This window comes from Heterodontus francisci, chromosome 9 (assembly GCF_036365525.1).
Source record: "Heterodontus francisci isolate sHetFra1 chromosome 9, sHetFra1.hap1, whole genome shotgun sequence".
NCBI classification, from domain to species: Eukaryota; Metazoa; Chordata; class Chondrichthyes; order Heterodontiformes; family Heterodontidae; genus Heterodontus; species Heterodontus francisci.
Genome location: NC_090379.1, coordinates 102,927,144 through 102,945,714, shown reverse-complemented (window position 1 = coordinate 102,945,714; position 18,571 = coordinate 102,927,144). Strand labels below are relative to the sequence as shown.

The 18,571-nt window shown below is 43.5% G+C and overlaps 1 protein-coding gene across 5 annotated transcripts in view; it reads left to right on the top strand.

The window, feature by feature from the left end:
* Window positions 1-18,571, top strand: part of rpap1 (RNA polymerase II associated protein 1) — a 137,204-nt gene that overhangs the window by 65,026 nt on the left and 53,607 nt on the right. For all 5 annotated transcript variants that reach the window (XR_010975739.1, XR_010975738.1, XM_068039612.1 and 2 more), the window contains exons 11-14: window positions 5,609-5,776; window positions 7,977-8,162; window positions 10,308-10,442; window positions 12,073-12,252. Coding sequence is in view for 3 of the 5 variants with exons in the window: in XM_068039612.1 (XP_067895713.1) it covers window positions 5,609-5,776; window positions 7,977-8,162; window positions 10,308-10,442; window positions 12,073-12,252 (669 nt within the window). In the remaining 2 variants the exon portion in view is untranslated. The remainder of the gene's footprint in view (window positions 1-5,608; window positions 5,777-7,976; window positions 8,163-10,307; window positions 10,443-12,072; window positions 12,253-18,571) is intronic.

Genomic DNA, 18,571 nt, shown 5'->3' with positions numbered 1-18,571 from the left:
AACCATATCTAAACCTAAGAGTTGTGTGTGACTCTTGAATTGTATGTCCAGGTAAATGAGGGTGCATGTGTGTTGTATTTGCAAGGCAAATAAGCACACCTATAGGTTTGTATAGAACTCCGATCCATATATTGTGTGACCACTTATCATGTCATCAGTCTTCATATGGAGGGCCAGACAAGGAGTGTTTATGGGCTGCTCGAGTATAGACGGCATTGGAACTGGACCTAATGTTGTATCATCTGGTGCCCATTTATATAGTGCCTTTAACCTAGAAGACCAAGGTATTTCAGAGGCATAACTCGCCAAAAATGGACAAAGGAGGGGATATTTGGAGGGATGACTAAAAGCTTGGTCACAGATGTGGGTTTTAGAGAGGGAATTGTAGAGTTAGACATGACCAGCAATGGTGAGGCAAAGGAACTGGGTCTTGCACAAAAGATTAGAGTCAGAAGAACAGAGAGTTGTGTGAAGCTTGAAGGGCTGGAGGTGGTGAGAGACAAAGGGAGGGATGAGGCCATGGAGTGTTTAAACACAATGACAAGAATTTTAAATTGGAATTGTTGGGGGACTGGGTGCTAATCTAGGCCACTGAGTACAGGGCTGAGTGGGACTTGGTGTGGGCTAGGATACCAGCTGGATTTTGGATGAGCTGAAGTTTATGGAGGGTGGAACATGGGACACCAGCCAGGAGAGTGTTGGAATAGTCCAGTGTAGAGGTGACAAAATGGACGGATGAGGGTTTCAGCAGCAGATGAGCTGAGTTAGGTCAAGATGGGTGATGTTACGTGGGTGACCTTTGTGATGGAGAGGAATATGGTTCAGAAGCTCAGCTTGGAGTCAAGTGGGATGGCAAGATTGTAAACCGTGTGGTTCAGCCTCAGAATTGACATGGAGGGGGTGGAATCGGTGGCAAAGGAAAAATGTTTTCAGTGGGCTTGAACGATAGTGGCTTTGTCTTCCCAATATTTGACAGAAGGAAATAAAGGCTTCTCAAGATCTCGTGAAGCTACATGCATGATAAAACAGCAGAAACAGCATTGTATAGACAGAGCTAAGTGATCCCACAACCAACAGATCAGAACAAAGCTCTGCAGTCTTGCCACATCCAGTCGCAAATGGTGGTGAACAATTAAACAACTGATGGCAGGAGGAGACTCAATGAACATCCTCATCCTGAGTAATGGTGGAGCCCAGCACATTAGTGCAAAGGACAAGGCTGAAGAGTTTGCAACCATCTTCAGCCAGAAGTGCTGAGTGGATGATCCAACTCGGCCTCCACTTGAGGACCCCGGCATCACAGATGCCAGTCTTCTGCCAATTCAATTCGTCCATGTGATCTCAATAAACGGCTGAACACAGCAAAGACTATGGGCCTTGACAACATCCCGCCTGTAGTACTGCAGACTTGTGCTCTAGAACTAGCTGTGCCTCTAGCCAAGCTGTTCCAAATCAACTACAACACTGGCATCAACCCTCCAAAGTAGAAAATTGCCCAGGTATGTCCTGTCCACAAGAAGGGCAAATCCAATCAGATTAATTACCGCTCCATCAGTCTGCACTGAATGATTGAAAAGTGACGGAAGGTGTTGGCCACTGTGTTAACAAGCTGCACGTACTCACCAATCACCTGCTCACTGATGCTCAATTTTGGTTCTGCCAGGACCACGTGGCTCCAGACCTCATTACAGCCTTGATTCAAACATGAACAGAAGAGCTGCATTTTAAAAGTGAGGTGAGAGTTAATTCCCTTGACATCAAGGCAACATTTGACCAAAAATTTCATCAAGGAGCCCTAGCAAAATTGAAGTCAGTGGGAATCGGGGGAAACTCTCCGCTGGTTGGAGCCAAAGGAAGTTGGTTGTGTTTGGTGGAGGCCAATCATCTAAGCTCCAGGGCATCACTGTAGGAGATCCTCAGGATGGTGTCCCAGGCCCAACCATCTTCAGCTACTTTATCAATGATCTTCCCTCCACCATAAGGTCAGAAGTGGGAATGTTTGCTGGTGCAGCGACCAGTTCCAATCATAACACTTCAGATACTGAAGCAGTCCGTACCTGCATGCAGCAAGATATGGACAACATTCAGCCTTGCGCTGATAAGTGGCAAGTAACATTCATACCTCACAAGTGTCAGGCAATGACCATCTCCATCAAGAGTGTGTCGAACCACCTCCTCATGACATTCTCAATCTCAGAATTATTACAGCACAGAAGGAGGCCATTCGGCCCATCGTGTCTGCACCGGCTTTCCGAATGAGCAGTTCGCCTAGTGCCTTTCCCCCGCCTTCTCCACATAACCCTGCACCTTCTTCCTTTTTAGATAACAATCTAATTCCCTTTTGAATGCCTCGTTTGAACCTGCCTGTACTACACTCCCAGGTAGTACTTTCCAGACCTTAACCACTTGCTTTGTGAAAAAGTTTTTTCCCATGTCGCTTTTGCTTCTTTTGCCAATTACTTTAAATCTGTGCCCTCTCATTCTCGATCCTTTCATGAGTGGGAACAGTTTCTCCCTATCTACTCTTTCCAGACCCATCATGATCTTGAATACCTCTATCAAATCACCTCTCAGCCTTCTCTAAGGAAAACAGTCCCTACTTCTCCAGTCTGCCTTCATGACTGAAGTTCCTCATCCCTGGAACCATTCTCGTGAATCTTTTCTGTGAACTCTCCAATGCTTTCACATCTTTCCTAAACTGCATCATCCTGAACTGGCTGCAATATTCCAGCTGAGGCCAAATTATTGTCTTATACAAGTACAACATAACATCCTTGTTTTTGTACTCTATGCCGCTATTAATTAATTAATTCTGAGCCATTGCCATTGCTGAATCCCCTACCATCAACATCCTGGGGTTACCATTGACTAGGAACTGGTCCAGTCACATGAATATTGTGGCTACAACAGCAGGTCAGAGGGTGGATATTCTGCAGCGAGTTCCTCACTTCCTTACTGTCAAAGCTTGTCCACCATCTACAAGGCACAAGTCAGGAGTGTGATGCAATACTCCCCACTTTCCTGGATGAGTGCAACTCCAGTAACACTCAAGAAGCTCAACACCATCCAGGACAAAGCAGCCCACTTGATTGGCACCCCATTTGCCACTTAAAACATTCACTGCCTCCACCAGCAGTGCACAGAGGCAGCAGTGTGTACCACCTACAAGATTCACTGCAGCAACTCGCCAAGACACCTTTGACAGCACCTTTCAAACCCACAACATCTGCCATCTAGAAGAACAAGGGCAGCAGGCACATGGAAAGATCACTGGCTACCTACATGATCCCCTTCAAGTCACACACTATCCTGACTTGGAAATATATCCCCGTTCCTCCATCATCACTGAATCAAAATCCTGCAACTCCCTGGTGTACCTACAGCACATGGATTGCAGCGGTTCAAAACGGCGACTCACCACCACTTAGGGTTGGGCAATAAACGCTGTCCTTGCCAGTGATGCCCACATCCCATGAGCAAGTGGAAACAAAAATGGATTGGTATTGGACCAGCAGTCCAAGAGCACAGAGTCAGTAGAGGAGTTGAGACGATTGGGGGGAGGTAGAGGAGGGTGTTGTCAGCATATATGTGAAAGCTAGCTCTGTATCTCTTGATATTGCCCAGGAGGCTTTGTGCAGATGAGGAAGAGATGGGGCCAAAGATCAATTCTTGGGGACTCCAGAGGTAATGGTACAGGGGTTAAAAGAAACATCATTGCTGGAGATTCTCTGCTTACAATCAGCGAGCTCAGAGTGCAACCAAAGGCTGCCAATCCCACTAAGCTGGACAACAGAGAAAAGATATTGGAGGGGGATGGTGTGGCCGACCATGTCAACCTCCGCAGACAGATCAAAAAAGGATAATGCACCAAAGTCACAGGTCACAGAGGAAGTTATTTGTGACTTTGGCTAGGATTGGCTTGGTGCCATAGCAGGAGTGGAAACCTGACTGGAGAGATTCAAACATGGAGTTGTGGGAAAAATGTGTTTGACAAGTGGCAATGTAATTAAGAATTTGGAGAAGAAAGGGAGTTTGGAGACAGTTGGTAGATCTGCAGAAAAGGGGATGGAGGATGGATTTTTTGATGGGGTGGTGGTAGATTTGAAAGGGAGGGAGCACAATACCTGAGGAGAATGAACCATTTATATTGTCAGTTAGCATGGCGGCCAGGAAGGGAAGTTGGCTGATCAGCAGTTTAGTGTTATAAAGGGAGCAGGAGACGGGCCAAATGAGCTCAGAGGACATGAGAGGCGATGGGAGAGAAATGAGAGATAGACATGGATTCAGGGATAGGGCAGCTGGGGAAGATTTAGCTTGGTAGGCATGGGGAATGGGGGCAGGGAAGCAACATAAGCAGATGAATGGAATTCACATTAACTGAGGGTTGACAGATGACAGGCTGAGAAGGGTGTCTGACGCTATTATTTGGATATTCCACTTGCTATTTTAATGAGATTCATAGAAAATGTCACTGTTGCCATGGTTACAGTGCAGATTGTCAATAACATTTCAAGCCAGGCACGTAATTTGATCAAATGTGTTAAGGTAAACAGATTTTTTTTTTTGTGATTTTTAAGCATTTACTAAAATGAAAGTGTTTTGAGCAGCAGAATTTCACTTCACCTCTCTCACCCGGCACTGCGTGATTGGCTGTGTCCCTGTGGTGATGGACAGGCTGTTCACAGGATTTGGTGCCCAATGCACCTTTGCTTTTCCTTTTCTCCCACCTCCTGATGCGTGGACCTTTGCTCCACAGCCCGTTTGGCGATTTCCCTCCAACACTTAGGGGCTGAGCATCTACTCTCCTCTCCTCCTGCGCTCACCATTTCACTTTTCACTCACTTGCACTCGCTCACTTTCTCCAAGTCTTGCTGTCACGCACTCTATCTCACGCTCTCTTATTCTCTCCCTCTCATTCTTTTGTTGGTTCTGTCTTGCTCCTTCCTCCCTTTCTCTCACACCATCTTGCTTTTGTTCCCATGCTTTCTCTCTCTCTCTGTTTCTCTCACTTTTCTTGCTGCTCTTGCACGCTCTTCCTTTCCTCCCTCTCTTGCAAGCTCTCTTTTGTTCCATGCTCTTTCTTACTGTCTCTTACTCTCACTCACTTGCTCACTCTCTCTTGGTTTCTCTCTTGCACACACACTATCACATTTCATGTGTCACCTAAATTGGGGAGATGGTTCAGTGAGTGCGATAAAAGGCAGACTGATTGCCTGAAACCATTTTGCAATCTCTTTAAGGTGTTATGCAGGCGGCACAGTAGTCAATTTGGACATGGCAAGATCCCACAAACAGCAACTTTTGGAGACTGCAGGTGTGCAGACTTTAGGCAGGGGCAGGATCTGGTTCAGCTCAATGTCTAAATGTCAAGCAGTGCACTGATGTGTCCTGCCAATGTTCACACACGAAGAGTGGTTACTTGGGCAAGGTACTGTGGGGGCTACACCATAACCAGTGAGAGGAGTGGGCAAGGGAATTGGGAGGGGTGCCTCAAATGAGGTCTAATGAATTTAGCGAAGTTGTTTCCAGTAAACAATATGAGTGACTTGTCGGTTGTGGAATGTGTGGTGCCCTTATGTTGAGTTGTTGTCATTCTGTTCTTTACCAGGCAAAAGCTGGTGACTTCTCCTCCTCCCTCAAGTATGCCATCTTGCGAATGCTGCTGGATGCTGGCTTCTTGTTCCTCCTGCGGTTCTCGCTGGATGACAGCACCGAGAATGTGATCGCTGCCTGTGTTCAGACACTGAAGGCGCTTCTAGTCTCTCCCTCTGATGAAGTAAGTCGCTCGAACCTTCAAATGTCTCTGGTGTTTGAGAACTCGTTGCTGTGCACCTTGACCCCTGGAATGTGTTTTTACAGCCACAGCTCGGTGGAGATTCAACCCAATCAGTCAAGAGTACAGCAAAGTGAACGGTGCTGGGATTGAGATCACACCCAGTCTGCCACTACCCTAAGTGACCGTGCCAGAAGAGAGTCATGTTTGCTCCTGCCTTACTTTGAATCTGTTGGACTGAGGCCTCACTCCACTTAGCCATATAGCCGTACTTGCTAACACATTGCACGTAAATTCCATGGATACTGGCTTATTGAAATATCAGTCCCGCAGTCGCTGACCCCTCGGATATTTGTCCCGCAGTTACCGGCTCCCTCCGATATTTCTGATTCACTGATTCCCCCAAATTCCGTGGATCTATCACCTTAGTGTGTGCTTCTTGGACAAGGATTTGAAAGCTGAGGCTATTCCTCTAAATTCCGAGTGCTGTCTTCACCCAGCCTCTCTCTACTGATGTATGTTTGCTCTGTTTCTGCTTTCTGATTGCTGCAGACTGCTCCACTGTCTGAGAGGTGTGGTAACAAATTCCACACTGAAATCTTAACATTCAGAAAAAAGTCTTTGCAGTCCCTCTTCCTGTTCACACTTAAATGTTATTCACACATCAGATGTTTTGCCTTACTGCACTCTCCTCCCTTCTTATCAATGTGTGCCACTTTCACTGCAATTAATGAGTTTTTCTTTTGAAGGTTAGCTGTATCTCTCTCACATCTGACAGCTCCAAGCTTTTAGAAAAGCAGCCTCTGTTGGCCATAATGTATGGGCCTGTAATTCTCTGGGTTTCCCTGTCCACCAGCACACAGCAACTGTCTGAAGTGGGGCTGAGAATCCATTGCTCACCTCCATTACCTGAGCTTCTCTCGCAGGTTGGACTACTGTCATTGGGTGCCAAGTCTCCAGGGCTGCTCTGGACCCTCCAGAATTTAATGACTAATCTCCAGGACACTGCTGCGAGCAAAACTAGGAGAAAAATCAGAGGGGCATTTGAAACAAAAAGAGTTCTTTGAGCAATTTTCTTGACTAGTTGTAAAAACCTGGGACATGGGAGTAAAAAGGGCTGATTAACTGATAGTCAACATTCATCCAGTCATGCACTGAGGAGACTAATTGGTGTGGGTAGGCAGGTGCCATGAGAATGGATGTGTTGAGCAACCGGTGGCTGGAATTTGGGTGAGGGCAGTTGCAGGGAGGAGGTCATATGAAATCTCCAAGAATGTGTCCAACCAGAGCTGGCAACCCTACTATCAAGTCTAGTTGCATTGGATTATTTATGAACCTGGTGCTGTGAAAGGCATCAGGCAACTAGCTTTATATTAAAAACTAGTCCTGTCTCTTGTGTCACTGTGCATGAGGGATTGAACGCAAGTGCATTATTCAGGTCAAGCAGTATTAGATGGTTGGAGGAGAGATAATTAGACCGATGAAGGGAGGAGGCTGGTGGGAAGGGGGGTCGGTGGTGGTTGCTGGGAGTGAGAGGAGGGAAGGGTTCAGAAGAAAGAGGATGGGTGAGGTTTGGAGCACAAGAAAGAATGAAGGGAGGGGCATATTGGGGGAGGGTGTAGGAGCAAGTGAGATGGGATGAATGGAGGAGGAGATGGTTTGGGGTGGGAGGAGAGCAGAGGGAAGGGGATGGAGGACAATGATGAGAGTGGATTGGAGGGAGGCAGTTGAAGAAAGAGGTTGGGAGAAAGGAATGAAAGGGAACAAAGGCAGAGAAATTGTATCAGTAGGGAGAATAGTCCCAGAATTATGAGTTACGAGGGGTTGAGGGAGGCTTGAGGTGGTGACCTTCAACTCCCTTCACCAACAGAACCTGAAATGCAGTTGATACATGTTTGAATATTTCTATCAAAATGAGATAAGATCACCTCTTCCTGTTTTCCTTTACTATTAATTGTGTACCTCATGTTATCCCTTTATATGGCAGTCACTCACTCGCTCTCCCACACTCCTGCTCGGCCAGGAGGGTGCCTAGGGCTTAAAGTAAGATTGTGAAGCGATGAGCAGGATGTTCTGTTTCACAGTGTATCATCAGAACCTGCAAAATGTTTTTTGTTTAAAATACAACACGTGTGGTAAAAGAAAAAGATGTGAAAATATTTGGCACTGTTGCTGCCAGTAAACATGAGCCCCTTCCCTGCAGGAATATCTTGACAGGACCTTCTCCTGGTACTTGGGAGCATCTACGTTTCCCCTTCGACCTAACGAAGCGGAGGAGGACGATGAGGATGATGATGCCGAGGAGGAGGAGGAAGAACCGAAGGCGAAAGCCAAGTCCAAGGAGGATAAGAAAGCTGACCCAGATGTTGCTCGTGCTGACATTGTGAAAGTAATGTCCTTTAAACAACCTGCCTTGTTTTAGAGACCGTTTGTGTATTTAAAAGGGTACAGAACCATTCCTTTAGACCAGGGGCTTGACCCAGACTTGTTGCCTTCTTAAGCCTTTTGTCCATTCAGGTTTATTTACACTTTTTAAACATGTGCCATCCTATGACCTGCATCATGTTGGATTGTGTGGGAAAGTGTCACGCCAGGGGCTGGATCACCATAGGGGAGAGTGAAGCTGAATTGCAGTGCTTGCAAACCAAATACCCTTGAGATCATGGGAAAAGACAGGCGTGTGAGGGAACTGGTTGCTTGGGCGGGTTGAGGGGAGGGGGATTGCCTGGGTGGTCTTTTAAGCCATTTAGTCACAGGCATTGGGCAGGTAATTCCCAGCCCTGTCTGCATTTACCTATTAAAATTATGTTGGTTACACTATTAAAAAAAAGAAAACAAAGACTTGCAATTCTATAGCGTCCTTTGTGACCTCAAGACATCCTAAAGCTCTTGACAGCCAATGCAGTACCTTTGAGGTGTAGTCACTGTCATGTAGGAAACATGGCAGTGAATTTACACACAACAAGCTCCCACAAACATCACCTTAAGTGGCTTGGTGTCAAATTTTGTTTGATAGAGCTCCTGTGAAGCACCTTTGGGATGTTTTACTATGTTAACTGTACAATATATGTAGGTTGTTCTTGTAAAGGTGGAACCTTTGGAACCTTGCTGGCCCATTTCACACACTTGAAGCTTCTTAAACTTATTGCTTAAGTTCAGCTATTTCAGTTCTACAATGCTATTTTGGGGAAAGGGCAAGGTTTGAAATGATTGGTCTATGGTGCCTGTCAGGTTAAGTGAGGTGAATGGCTAGTTTCGAGTGGCCTGCACTGACGGGACTTTTTCCGGTCTGCAAACCCCCCACTCATTGTATTGGTTTTAAATATGGCACAGAATGGATTGACAAATCAAAGCCTAATCTCTTAGCAATGAACTCTACAACAAGGCTTGGCAAGAGGCCCAGTGTCTCCTCACCCCTAGCAGCTAGGTGCAGTTCTACTTTATAAGAGTACATTGACTGAATCCAGTTCTTATCACTTAGGAAGGAACAGAAACAGGTGTAGGACATTCAACCCCTGAAACCTGTTCTGCCATTCATGTATTTGAACTCCATTTACCCACTTTCGTTTCGTAATCCTTGATACCCTTGCCCAACAAAAATCTGTCATTCTCAGTTTTGAAATTTTCATTGACCGCCCCCGGCCCCCCGCCCCCCAGCCTCAACAGCTTTTTCGGTGAGAGAGTTCCAGATTTCCCCTACCCTATGTGTGAACAAGTGCTTCCTGCCACCACCCCTGAAGTCAAATTTTAAGATTGTACTCCCTTGTTCTGGAGTCCCCCACTAGAGGAAATAGTTTCTATCTAACTTATCAAATCCTTTAATCTTGGCCTGGAGTTTTCGCTTGGTTACGTTGGTTTCTTTGGCATAATTTGGCCAAAATTGGTTAAGCTGGTTTAACGGATTGGGAATTCTAAGCACAAATTACACTCAGTGCGATTTAAGGTTTGTACCTTTTGTACTAGTTTCAAAAACTGCTCCATCCACAAATCTGGCCATTCAATTAGATTGAGTTTCCACTAATTGCGCTCATTTGCAGGCCTTCAGGAAGGCTTAAAAAATTAAGCTGTTTCTTTTGGGTGCAAGGACATTAATTGGCCTGATTTTAAAAAGTAGAAGGTTATTTTTTTTAATTTATGAAGAAAATTACTAAAGTACCACAATATAAAATAGAAAATGGTTCTGTATATTTTTTTTGAAAGTCATTTCCAGTAATTTAAATATGGGGTACTTAAAGATTTAACATTTGTTTTTGTGATAAACCCATTTGCAACTGTATGAAAAGAATTGCACTAATTACCACTCATAAATATATCAAATATTTTTAAAGCGAAATTTCTTTGAAAAAAATTACTTTTTAAAATGCTGCATAATTGTGTTGGTCCATGGTAGATTTTGTGTTTGGTGACGTGTAAAATAATTTGTGAAAACATGGGGGAGGAAAGCCAGTTCTCAAACTGTGACGCTTTCGCCAAATGTGCCCAACGCAGAAACTCCGTGATGTTTAACTTTTTTGTGGTATTCTTCCTGCCTCAGGGTTTGCTGAAGATGAAAGTACTTCACCGTTTGCGTTACATCCTTGAAGTTGTTCGACCCGTTCCCTCGGTCATTCTTGATATATTGGAGATCTTGACTCGAATAGCAAGACACTCCTCTGAGGCTTGTAATCAGGTAATTAATATACTGTTAGTAATTGTTATCGGTAGTCAACAGTTCTGCAAGCGTCTATTATAAAGAAAGTAAGTTTTTTCATTTCCATAGTGTCTTTCATAACCTCAAGACATCCCAAAGCACTTTACAGCCAATGAAGTACTTTTGAAGTGTAGTCACTGTTGCAATATAGGAATTGCAGCAGCCAATTTGCACACAGCAAGATCCCACTGTCAGCAGTTTGATAAATAACCATATATCTGTTTTAATGATAATTGAAGGTTAAATATTGATTGAGATACCATGGAGAACATCCCCGTTGTCCTCCAAAATAGTGTCATGGAGTCTTTTACGTCCCCCTTAGAGGGCAGATGTGGCCTTGGGTTAACGTTTGATCCGAAAGACGGCACCTCCGAATGTGCAGCACTCCCTCAGTACTGCATTGGAGTGTCAGCTTGGAGTGGAGATTGAACCACAACCTTTTTGACTCGGAGGTGAGAGTGCTACCACTGAGCCAAGTCTGGCACTCTTGCTGAGGGTGTACATGGAAGTTGTGTATAGTGGGCAGAGGGAAGGAAAAATAGGGTGAATGATGGGGAGGGAGCTTTAGGCTTTGTGATGGCACGAACAGAGGGTGCTTGAGAAACATTGTGGATGGAGGCAGAAGGAATGATTCGGAGGCTCAGGAAACAGAGATTGTGCTCGCATGTCAAGGAGAATCAGATATGTGGGAGGGGAGAGAGTTCTTAAAACTGTTAGGAGTGTTTGTTCTGGATTCAATGTGGTATTAATTATACAGCCCTCATCATCATACAGCACAGAAGGAGGCCATTCAGCCCATCATGCCTGTGCCAGCTTATTGAAAAAGCTAATCAATTAGTCCCATCCCCTGTTCTTACCCCCTAGCCCTGCAAATCCTTTTCAGGTATATATTTTGAATCTGCTTCCTCCAGCCTTTCAGGCAATACATTCCAGATAATCGTAACCCACTGTGTAAAGAAAGTAAAATTACTCTTCACATCTTCAACCTGGTTCTTCTGCCAATTTAAAAAAAATATGTGTCCTAATTACTGACCCACCAGCCAGTTGAAACAGTTTCTCCTTATTTACTCTATTGAATGCATTATGTTAGTTCACCACTAATGGAAGCAAATGAATGAAATGGGTTTGGCAAGAAAAGAACTAGGCAGGTGAGAAAGCTGCATAAGACAGGATGTGTGGAATGCCCTGGCAGTGACTGTATGTGGTTCCCAAGTGCCTAGGCCTGGCAGTCAGTGATTTCTGAAGTCAGATGTGTCAAGGTCATTACTGCAGGGAATTTAGGACCAGCGTGATCTCCTGGACACGTTTTGATTTCCTAGATGGGTGAGAGGGGAGTTTCCCAGATTTCACCCCGGCTCTCCCTGTCCCCTCCCCCCTCCGAAGTTGGCCTGTATTTTTATCTGGTTTTTCGTCTCTCCCAGGAAATCTCATGGTTTTGGATGGGATGGAGAGTGTATATGATGTGATGCACAGAAGGTATTAAAATTGTGTGCGATGGGTTGGATGGATTAGATTTACCTGTCTTATCATTGTTCATATGTTCCTATGAGAACACAAAATTGGTGTGAAGATTGTTTCTTCAATCTCGTGCTCTCTCTCACTTGCTCAGATACTGGGGTGCCCGAGGTTGCTGGAGACGATCGTCTCGGAGTTTCTGCCGTCCACCTGGAAGATCCAGACTCTGAGAGTGGGTGAACCGATGGCTAGTACCCACGGCGTGCCAGTTGCAGCTGCCATGAAACTGATCCGTGTCCTGGCATCTGCCGGAAGGAACATGTCAGCTATTCTGGTGAGGGTCACCTTTGTTTAACCCATTCTTCATTTGCTGCATTTCAACTACGAATGAAGGGAATTATTACATAATATCCCTTCAAGGCTGATTTGATGTTGTTTGGGTTTGACTTTGAGAGTCTGCGCTGGTGTTTTTCTCCACCTAGTCTAACCATGCTTTCTTGCTGGCTGCCCATACCTCTTAATATTCCCCGTTCTCAAGCAATGATCTTAACTCTCTTTGAGAGAGACTAATGAGCGTTGCTTCAATTAGTGTGTATGGCAGTGAATTCCACATTATAATTGCTCTTTGTGTAAAAGCAAATTCTTACCTCCCTTTAGTTCTTGTAATGGTGTTAAATTTGTCGTCCTCACATTTCTCTGGACCATCTATCTGTATTTACCTTATTACATAGAATTGCTTAGAATGTACAGCACAGAACCAGGCCATTTGGCCCAGCTGGTCTTTACCAGTGTTTATTCTCAACATGACCCTGCTCCTCCCCCTCTTCATCTAACCCTATCAGCATAACCTATTTCTTTTTCCATTGAATGCATCTATGCTATTCGCCTTGCTTGCTCCTTGTGGTAGTGAGTTCCACATTCTAACTACTCTGGTTAAAGAGGTTTCTCCTGAATTCCCTATTCGACTTATTAGTAACTATCTTATATTTATGGCTCCTAGTTTTTGTCTCACCCACAAGTGGAAACATCATCTCTATATCTACCCGATCAAACCCTTTGATAATTTTAAAGACCTTTATCAGGTCTTCCCTCAGCCTTCTCTTTTCTAGAGCAAAAAGCCCCAGCCTGTTTAATCTTTCCTGATAGGTATAACCTCTCAATTCTAATGTTAACTTTGTAAATCTTTTTTGCACTTTCTTCAGTGCCTCTATTTCTTTTTTATAATATGGAGACCAGAACTGTTCGCAGTCCCCCAAGTTGTGGTCTCCAAACAACGTTCTATACAAGTTTAACATAACTTCTCTACTTTTCAGTTCCATCCCTCTAGCAATGAACCTCGTACTTTGTTTGCTTTTTTATGGCCTTATTATACTTTAAAAATTTGAAGATCTCTTCAACTGTCTCCATTCCAGTGGGAGCGGGGGGTGGGGTGGGGGGGGAAAGATTTCAATTTCTCAAGTTTCTCTTTAAAACTATAAACCCTGGTAACAGCTTATTAAATCAATGGTGCACCTAGTCTACTGACTTAATATTTTATAAGATGATGCCTAAAACTGCATACAATCCTCCAGTTTATTTTGTACTCTATGCTTTTGCATGCAAAACCAAGAATTTCCTTTATCTTTTTTATGGTTTTATATACTTGGCCCCACTATTTATTTATTGACCGTTTAAAGCCGTACCACTTAAGTTCTATTTATTTTCTCCTTATCTGGTACTTCACATTTTTCTATATTAGCCTGCATCTGTCACCTCTCTACTGATCTGCATTCTCTTGTAGTCCTTCACAGTCCTCCTCACAGTTTGCCATACTTGGTCAATTCAGTGTCCTTGACAAATGTCAATGCTGTCCTTCAATTCCTAAATCCAGATCCTTTATTTTTATTGGAAATAAGAATGGCCCCAACACAGAACTTGTGGAACACCACTCACCTTTCTAGCTGAAGAAACTTTCTTTTACCCCATTTTGTTTTTTGCTATTTGACCTCCTCTCGATTAATGTAGCGACATTCCCCTTACTTTCACTGCCTTTTCAAACTCCATATTAATTACATCCACTGAATTTCCTATACCTATCCTCTATGTTTCTAAAGCAATTTCTCTGAAGTTGGTCAAGCATAACCTGCCCTTTAGTAATCTAGGCTGCCTGGCCCTAGTCAACTCATTTCTCTCCCTATGTTTAGTAATTTGATCCCGCATTATAGAGTTTAGTAATTTACCAAGACCTGAAGTGAGACTAAACAATAACTTGCTGGCTTATCTCTATCTCCTGTTTTGAGTGTCACATTAGCCATCCTCCTGCCCATGGCACTATTCTGTTTTCCGCACAATTTTCTTTTCCACGAAAATTTGGAAAATTACGTCCGAACCTTTGCTATTTCTTTCCCACATCCTTCAGAATCCTTGGCACTGTATCATCAGGTCTCAGTGATAACCAAAAATCTCTATATTATTTCATGCTGCTGTTCTCAGTAACGCCTTCCAGTGAAAACTGATTGCATCTCTGCAGATAATCCAGTTCCCTCATAATGTTGGATCCTGATGGTGAGGCTTCCTCTCAATATGTGTGTGATCACTGTCACTGTGTATGTTCATAAACCAAGCTCTGACTCTGAGTTATTGAGTAACTAACTGCTGCTCCTTTTGGTTTTTGAAAATGATCAAATGAAGATGAAATTCATTGTGGCTGATGGTCAGATCCCTGTGTTAGTCACTTCCTAGAATCTGAAAGAATTAGGAATTTAAAAGCTTACAGCTTCCCTGATCTTCACAGCTACTTGAAAAGCAGCTGAAATTACAGAAAGCCTTTTTGATTCTGGTTGCAACTCCTGATATAAGCTAGTGCAAATCCTTCTGTTGCAATGAAGCCCCTCTCCAAAGAGTTTCCAAGAGGCTGATAATTTGACCTTTATTGAAGTACACTGCATTGGGTGATAGCTATTCTTCTGGAAATCGATTGGAAATATATTCTCATCCACGGCTTTGTTACCTCTAGAATTGACTATTGCAACGCACTCCTGGCTGGCTTCCCACATTCTACCCTCCGTAAACTTGAGATCATCCAAAGCAACACTTTGATAAAATTCTCAAACCTGTTTTCAAATCCCTCATAGCTTCACTCCTATTTATGTAATCTCCTCCAGCCAACAGCCTTCTGAGATATTTGTGCTCCTCTTGAGCATTCCTGATTTTAGTTGTTCCACCATTGGTGGCCGTGCCGTCAGTTGCAAGGTACTAATAATGACTCAAATTCTTTTCCTAAACCTTTCCACCTCCCTACCTCTCTTTTCTCCTTTAAGACACTCCTTCAAACCTACCTATCTGACCAAACCTTTGGTCATCTGCCCTACTATCGACTTAAGTGGCTTGCTGTCAAATGTTGCTTTATAACGCTCCTGTGAAGAGCCTTGGGACATTTTATTACGTTAAAGGTGCAGGAGAAATGCAACTTGTTGTTGTAACACAATTGCTGGTAAACTGGGTCTAAGACTAGTATTTTAAACTTAAATAAGGGCAACTAAGTGGGCATGAAAGCTGAGCTAGCTGAAGTGAACTGGGTTACTAGGTTAGGAGATAGATCATTGGAGAAACAGTGGCAAACATTTAATGGGATATTTCAGAATAAGTATATTCCTATTATTCAGGAAAATTCTAAGGGGAGGACCCACCATCCTTGGTTAACTAAAGAAGTTAAGGAAAGCATCAAACTTAAGGAAGAGGCATATAATTGCACAAAGATGAGTGGCAGTTCAGATGATTGGTCAGGATATAAAGAGCAGCAGAGAATGACTAAAAAGTTAATCAGGACAAAGAAAAAGAGTATGAGAGGAAGCTAGCTAGAAATGTAAAAAACAGATAGCAAGAGTTTCTACAGGTATTTAAAAAGGATAAGAGTAAGTAAAGTGAGTGTTGGTCATCTAGAGAATGGGAATGGGGAATTAATAGTACATAATAAAATGGCAGATGAAATGAACAAGTAGTTTGCTTCTGTCTTCACTATAGAGGATACAAAAAACATTCCAGTAATAGCTGTAAATCAGGAGGTGGAAGGAAGAGAGGAACTTGGTGAAATTACAATCACCAGGGCAAAGGTACTGAGCAAACTGATGGAGGTGTGGGCTGACAAGTCCCCAGGTCCTGATGGGCTTCATCCTAGGGTCTTAAAAGAGGTGGATAATGAAGTAGTAGATGCCTTGGTGTTAATTTTTCAAAATTGCTAGATTCTGGAAAGGTTCCATCAGACTGGAAAGTAGCAAATATAACCCCTCTATTCAAGAAGTGGAGTAGACAGAAAACAGGTAATTATAGGCCAGTTAGCTTGACGTCTGTCACGGGGAAGGTGTCAGAATCGATCATTAAGGAGGCTATAGCTGGGCACTTAAAAAAAATTCAAGGTAATCAGGAATAGTCAGCATGGTTTTGTGAAAGTTAAATCATGTTTAACCAATTTTTTGGATTTTTTTGAAGGTGTAACATGCGCTGTGGATAAAGGGGAGCTCATTGACATACTGTACTTGGATTTCCAAGGCATTTGACAAGGTGCCCCATAAAAGGTTTTTGAACAAGTAGGAGCTCATGGTGTAGGGGGTAACATATTAGGGTGGATACAAGATTGGCTGGCTGGCAGAAAACAGAGAGTATACATAAATGGGTGCTTTTCTGATTGGCAAGATGTGACGAGTGGAGAACCGCAGGAGGCTGTGCTGGGGCCTCAACTTCTAACAATTTAGATCAATGACTTGGATGCGATGGCATTGTAGCTAAATTTGCATATGACACAAAGATAGGTAGGAAAGTATATTGTGAAGAGGATATAAGGAGGTTGCAGACCGATATAGATAGGTTGAGTGGGCAAACATCTGGCAGATGGAGTATAATGTGGGAAAATGTGAAGTTGTTCACTTTGGCAGGAAGAATAAAAAGCAGAGTATTTCTTAAACTGAGAACAAGTGCAGAACTCCGAGGTGCAGAGGAATCTAGGTGTTCTGTTGCATGGGTCTCAAAAATTTAGTATGCAGGTACAGCAAGTAATAAAGAAGGCTAATGGAATGCTGTCCTTTATTCCGAGGGGAATTGAAAATAAATGTAAGGATGATATGCTTCAGTTTTACAGGGCATTGGTGAGACCACATCTTGAATACTGTGTGCAGTGTTGGTCTTCTTATTTAAGGATGGATGTAAATGCGTTGGAGACGGTTCAGAGGAGGTTTACTAGATTGATAGCAGGAATGAGTGGGTTGTCTTATGAGGAAAGGTTGGACAGACTGGGCTTGTTTTCACTGGAGTTTAGAAGAGTGAGGGGAGACTTGATTGAAGTTTATAAGATCCTGAATGGTCTTGACAAGGTGGATGTGGAAAGGATGTTTCCTCTTGTGGGTGAGTCGAGAACTAGGGGGCACTGTTTTAAAGTTAGGGGACGCCCTTTTAGGACAGAGATGAGGAGAAATGTTTTTCTCTGAGGTTTGTGTGACTTTGGAACTCTCTGCCTCAGAAGGTGGTGGAGGCGGGGTCATTGAGTATTTTTAAGGCGGCGGTAGATAGATTCTTGTTAGGCAAGGGAATCAAATGTTATTGGGGGTAGATGGGAGTGTGGAAATCGAGAGACAAACAGATCAGCCATGATCTTATAGAATGGCAGAGCAGGCTCGAGGGGCCGAATGGCCTACTTCTCCTAATTCGTATGTTCGCATGTTTGTAACTGATGATTCTTTCCCTAGTCTTCAAGACCATGGAAATTCTTACTCTCAGTTTTGCTGGCTTCCTAAAATCTATTGCATTTAAAATCCAATGTTTGTCTGGTCCAAGAGTTCGCTGTGCTGGTTTGGGCATTGACTGGGAAAGGTGATTAATCATGGAAGTTTTATTACATTAAAGGCGCTATATAAATACAAATTGTAGTTGTTGTCCAAGGAAAAGGTTGCTCAGGTACTCGCAATGTAATTTCAGTAACAAGATGCTATGAAAGTTAAGCGCACATTGTCTAATTCCATCATCTAACTGCTGCTGCTGTTCAGTTCACAGCTAGATCAAAGCACTTTTATCTTAACTAATTCCTGATCAGGAATCTACCTTTTGTCATCTGGTCTGGCTGTCTCTGGTCATCCATTTTGAGCTTCAGTATTGGCTTGTAAGCTTAAATTTGATTTTATGATTACTTTTCTATTTTTGGTCTTAACATGCGATGGGTTTGGACATTTTGCTATCACTCAGTGGGCCAAAACCTACAATCCTAAATTGACAGTCTTGAGACTGCTGGACTCTCTCAGTTCTCCATGCTCAACCAAGGTTTGGGGCCAAGGCACATTGTTAGGACTGAGTAGAGGGAATTTAACTCCATATCTTTCTTGTATTGCACAGGATTTGGGAGTGTTTTAGGGAACAATGTAGAGGGAGTTTTAATCTGTTTTTTATCTGTACTGTTCCAGGTCTCAGAGTGCTTAGAACATAGAACATAGCACAGTACAGGCCCTTCGGCCCACGATGTTGTGCCGAACTCTAAGATCAAACTAACTACCTACCCTTCATTCTACTATCATCCATGTACCTATCCAAGAGTCGCTTAAATGCCCCTAATGTATCTGCTTCTACTACCACCACTGGCAGCGCATTCCACGCACCCACCACTCTCTGTGTAAAGAACCTACCTCTGACAT